Source organism: Microcebus murinus, unplaced genomic scaffold (assembly GCF_040939455.1).
Source record: "Microcebus murinus isolate Inina unplaced genomic scaffold, M.murinus_Inina_mat1.0 scaf008_hap2_Mmur4.0, whole genome shotgun sequence".
Classification (NCBI taxonomy): Eukaryota; Metazoa; Chordata; class Mammalia; order Primates; family Cheirogaleidae; genus Microcebus; species Microcebus murinus.
Genome location: NW_027438954.1, coordinates 668,353 through 673,928, shown reverse-complemented (window position 1 = coordinate 673,928; position 5,576 = coordinate 668,353). Strand labels below are relative to the sequence as shown.

The window sequence follows — 5,576 nt, the reverse complement described above, 5'->3', positions numbered from 1 at the left end:
CTCTGCTTTCTTTATTCATAGTTATATTATCATACCTACCTCAGGGTGCTAGGAGGGGTCTCTGATAAACTATTTCTTAGGGGCTTAATTTGAGCCTGCTTCTAGGTTCTACCCTTGTCAGAGGAGGGTAAGCAGCAACACCCCATCCCACTTTATGTGGGTTTCCTGCATCAATTCCAGGATACATGCGATTTCCATTCTAGATGTAGGGCTTTGCTTACTTGCTGGATTATTTCTGATATAAAGAGGGTCCATTATCACTTTGTATAGAGGAAGGGAGCCAATACCTCAGAATGAGTTTCTTCAGAAGGAGTCTAGTAACTTCAGATGCTCTCTCCAACTGGGTACAATAAGTCTCTACTCAGCCTGAAAAGGTATCCACTAATTCAAGCAAGTATTTGAAGTTTCCAATCATTTTAGGCAATCAATTTGCCAGTAATCAAAACAGTGGGTCCCTACGTGTTGGATTCCCTGTGCAGCAGGTTGCTTTTCTTTCTTTGGATTGTTTTGAGCACATAAAGGGCAGCTCTGATTCCAATGGGATTCTCTTAAATGAGGCCCCACTAAATCCATTGAGGCAACATGTCCATAGCATGTGCATTCATGTAGGTGCCTCATAAAGGGTCAAACCAAGGTTTAAGATCCTTATTTCCTGCCATCAGAAGCTCCCTTTCCTTCCAAGTGGCACCATGAGCATGCACAACCATAAAAGCATATTTAGAGTCCATATAAATGTTTACCTTTTTCCCTCTGGATAACTGAAGAGCTCTGGTTAAAGTAATCAGTTCAGCTTCCTGGGCTAAAGTCCTAGGCAGCAGTGCCATTGCTTCCAGTACCTGTCATTCCATGATCACCGCATATTCAGCCCTTCATTGCCCATTGTCCATAAAGCTGCTCCCATTGGTAAAAATATCCCAATCTGGCTCTGGCATCAGCTGACCTGACAGATCCATCCTGCTAGAATACACAGCCTCCAGAGCCTCTAAACAGTCATGCTGCAAAGCTCATTCTCTTCAGCTGGTAATGGGGGCAGGATTGAAAGTAGACACAATCTTTAATAACAACTCACAAATAGCTGCTACTGTCCAGAGGCAAGGAGGACACCCTCTCACAGTGTTGTCCAGTGGCTTTGACAAGTATGCCACTGGCCATGGGATATCTCCCAGCATCTGTACTAAGACTCTAAGGCTTATTCCTTATTTTTCATAAATGTATAATTTAAATTCTTTCTGTGAGTCAGGCAATCCCAAAGTGGGGGCAGTCATAAGGCTCTGCTTAAGTTTGTTTTTTTAAGGCATTTTGACAGTCTATGGTCCAGATCAGGGACTCCACATCTGTTCCTTTAAGAGCCTCATACAAGGACTTTGCTATTAGTCCAAAGTTTGGGGTCCAGATGCAACAGAACCCTGCCATTCCTAGGAACCAGCTCAGTCGTTGCAGGTTCGCTTGGTAATTTGAAATCCCAGATAAGTAAACTGCTGTTTGCAAATCTGTCCAATTGCAAGTTCCATAAGTCCCCTGCTAAGCCCCTACCAAACAGGATAGAAAAGCCTTTTTATCTTCTTTTTTTTTTTTTTTGAGACAGAGTCTCACTCTGTCACCTGAGCTAGAGTGCTGTGGCATCAGCCTAGCTCACTGCAACCTCACACTCCTGGGCTCAAGTGATCCTCCTGCCTCAGCCTCCCAAGTAGCTGGGACTACAGGCATGCACCACCATGCCCGGCTAATTTTTTCTATATATTTTTTTCATTGGCCAATTAATTTCTTTCTATGTTTAGTAGAGACAGATTCTTGCTCTTGCTCAGGCTGGTCTCAAACTCCTGAGCTCAAACAATCCGCCCGCCTCGCCCAGGCCTCCCAGATAGAAGAGCCTTTTTAAACCCCAGAGGCAACACAGTCCAGCAGCACCACAAGGCCACCATAGTCCTAGGACCCTGCCATTCAAGTGTGACTGAGTACCATTCATAGTCACTTGTACAATATCATTAATGGTATGTAGATCCTGCATGAATCTATACTCTTCCTCTGTATTTCTGCACATCCTGGGGTCCCATCGGCCTATACAGCTTTACTCACCTTTTGGTAGCTTTCTTCTAGTAAATGTTGCAATGATGTGCAAGTCTGCTGAGGCCCAAACTTTGAAGTGAACTACTTTGCAGTGGCAGCCTCCTGTATACTTCACCAGGCCCTGGTATTCATCCAGCTTGTCAATACCCTCGGAGGTGAGCTTTTGCCATTTCTTTAACAGCTCCTGGTGCTTCCACTGTTTGCTCAGTTCTACCAGATTTGGTGGCAGAGGTAGCAGCAGTGCTCCTGAACTGCTTGTTCCAGTTCTGGTGGTGGCTCTCTGGGGCCTGCCTCCTGGGCCTAAGGTGACAAGTTCCTCAGCTGTCGCTTGCCAACAGCTGCCTTGCCCTGCCTGGTGTCCCTGCCCCCAGCCTGGCTCATGGAGCACCATGCATGGCTGCTGCTGGGGGAAGGGCAGCAGCCCCAGGCCACTTCTGCTCATGTGGGTTGGCAGTAGTGGCACTCCTGTGCCAATTAAAAAGCCCACTAATCGAGTCCCCACTGTCAATCATACCCAGGGCTTCTGTAGGGATATTTGGATTGGAGACACTAGTGAGGCAGGGAGCCCTGGGTCCCCTCCTTTGTCATCTGAGTCCTGGACTCAAAGAACCATTTGCTCTCTTGGGCTTTCTTGCTACCTGGAGCCCTTTGCAATTTGGGGCAATATTCTTTCCAATATCCTTCCTTTTTACAAAAAGTACACTGATGATTCTTCACTTTTTCCACCCTTTGCTTTTTTTTTTTTTTTTTTTTTTTTTTGAGACAGAGTCTTGCTTTGTTGCCTAGGCTAGAGTGAGTGCCGTGGCGTCAGCCTAGCTCACAGCAACCTCAAATTCCTGGGCTCAAGCGATCCTTTTTGTCTCAGCCTCCCAAGTAGCTGGGACTACAGGCGTGAGCCACCATGCCCGGCTAATTTTTTCTATATATATTAGTTGGCCAATTAGTTTCTTTCTATTTATAGTAGAGACGGGGTCTCGCTCTTGCTCAGGCTGGTTTCGAACTCCCGACCTCGAGCAATCCTCCCGCCTCGGCCTCCCAGAGAGCTAGGATTACAGGCGTGAGCCACCGCGCCCGGCCACCCTTTGCTTTTGACTGTCTCAAAGGACCCTTGGTTGGTGCAGCTAACAGAACACACATAGATTTCAGTTTCTGTTCTTCCCTAGTGTTATATACTTTAAAGGTGATATCAGCAAGCTGTGAAGAATTCATGCCAATTGTCCTTGCCACAAGCTTCAGCTTCCTCTGTATATCTGGAGAATTCTGCCCTATAAAAGTCATATCACTCAGCACTCGGCGGTGGTCACTGCGCATATCGGTTTCTTCTCTCTCTCTCTCTCTCTCTCTCTCTCTCTCTCTCTCTCTCTCTCTCTCTCTCTCTCTCTCTCTCTCTCTCTCTCTCGCGCGCGCGCGCGCGCGCCTTGCTCCACTTCTCCGCAACCCTGTCTGACAAGCCTGATATGGCTGAGATCGAGAAATTCAATAAGTCGAAATTGAAGAAGACAGAAACGCAAGAGAAAAATCCACTGCCTTCCAAAGAAACGATTGAACAGGAGAAGAAAGCAGGCGAATCGTAATGAGGCGAGCGCCACCAATATGCACTGTACATTCCACAAGCATTGCCTTCTTATTTTACTTCTTTTAGCTGTTTAATTTTGTAAGATGCAAAGAGGTTGGATCAAGCTTAAATGACTGTGCTGCCCCTTTCTCATCAAGGGAACTACTGACAATGAAGGCCGAGCCTGCCTCTCCCATCTGCCTGTCTGGCTGGCAGGGAAGGAAAAGAACTTGCATGTTGGTGAAGGAAAAAACGGGGTGGGACGACAGTGAAATCTTAGAATAAAACCAAGCAGGCCCAAGGTTTCCTGCAGGCTGTAAAATGCAGTTTAATCAGAGTGCCATTTTTTTTTTTTTTTTTTTTTGAGACAGAGTCTCACTTTGTTGTCCAGGCTAGAGTGAGTGCTGTGGTGTCAGCCTAGCTCACAGCAACCTCAAACTGCTGGGCTCAAGCGATCCTCCTGCCTCAGCCTCCCGAGTAGCTGGGACTACAGGCATGCGCCACCATGCCCGGCTAATTTTTTATATATATATCAGTTGGCCAATTAATTTCTTTCTATTTATAGTAGAGACGGGGTCTCGCTCTTGCTCAGGCTGGTTTTGAACTCCTGACCTTGAGCAATCCGCCCGCCTCGGCCTCCCAAGAGCTAGGATTACAGGCGTGAGCCACAGCGCCCGGCCTAAAGTGTGCCATTTTTTTGTTGTTCAAATGATTTTAATTATTGGAATGCACAATTTTTTAATATGCAAATAAAAAGTTTTAAAATGTGAAAAAAAAGTCATATTACTCATGCACATATTTTCAGGGGCCCCTGGATCCACATCTGTATGTTTCAGATATGCCTGATAGATGTGTTCCAAAAACTCAGAGGGATCTTCATTAGCTTTTTGTTGTAATTCTTGGGCCTTGTTTAAACTCTTCTGCCTAGGCACTCCCCTCTGGAGACCTGCCAGAACACACTTTCAGTAATGGTTTATCCTCACACCATCTGTGTCCACATTAGGATCCCAATTTGTGTAAGTCCAACAATACCCTGCCAGCTGTCCTTGTGCATTCAAGCCCCCTATCTGATATTGCCATAATGGAAATTGCCCTGCCCTGGCTATGGCTGCCCTCTGACCAAATTGAGTTTCCTTTCAGGTCTTGGAAAGAGAGACCATTCCCACTCCTGAGTCATAACCCAGGGAGCATGGGACTGAAGAATTGGTCCCAGTTGTGCCCTCAGTGACCCCTTCCATGGTGCCAAGATGGCAGCATCAGCAACGGGTGGAGGCAAGCAATGGCAGTTGCCCCAGACCTGACTCCACACAGGGTTGCCTCCTGGGCTGGCTATGGGGCTCTGGCAGGGGGTAGGGAGAAGCTGCTACCATTAGTTTGTTCTGTGACCACCACCACATTGGAGGCCACAGCTGTAGCAGGTGTTGTCACAGCTGCCCCAGGAAGCATGGTGGGAGCCAGTGCCTCCCCCCTGTGTACGCAGCAGGCAGGGAGTGGTCAGGTGGTGGTGTTCCCCCCCTCTGCCTCCCTGACCATTCATTGCTGGGTGGTGGGCCTGGCATGTGCCAGTCATGCACCAGTTCCCCTGCCTACTCCACCCATGTTGGGTGCACTCCTGGGGCCATGGTTCCACACAGTGCCTCACCTTGGCCAGTGCCCAGCAGCTGACTTAGAACTGGTGCAGACTGGGAGAATCCCACTGTCCAATTTAAAGAAAGCATCACAAAGGCCTGCAACAGATGGGGCAGCAGGGCCCTACCAGTGTGAGCTTGAGGGCCACCGAGCCTGCAGTGCCTTCCCCAGAGGGAGGGGGGCTGGTGGTGGGGGAGGAGGTGTAGATCCAACCTAGTTACTTCCTTCTCACTTTTGTCACCTGGCCTTTCAGCCTGCTTATTATACAATTGCATGAAAGATTGTATGGGGTCATGTCTCACTTATATGATCTTTGACAAACTGA

At 47.8% G+C, this 5,576-nt stretch overlaps 1 protein-coding gene across 1 annotated transcript; it reads left to right on the top strand.

Moving 5' to 3' along the window:
* Positions 1–3,475: 3,475 nt before the first annotated feature.
* LOC142866971 (thymosin beta-4-like) lies at positions 3,476–3,980 on the top strand. The gene has a single exon (XM_075999804.1). The coding sequence runs from the start codon at positions 3,525–3,527 to the stop codon at positions 3,639–3,641; it is 117 nt and encodes a 38-aa protein (XP_075855919.1). The 5' UTR covers positions 3,476–3,524; the 3' UTR covers positions 3,642–3,980.
* Positions 3,981–5,576: the final 1,596 nt, after the last annotated feature.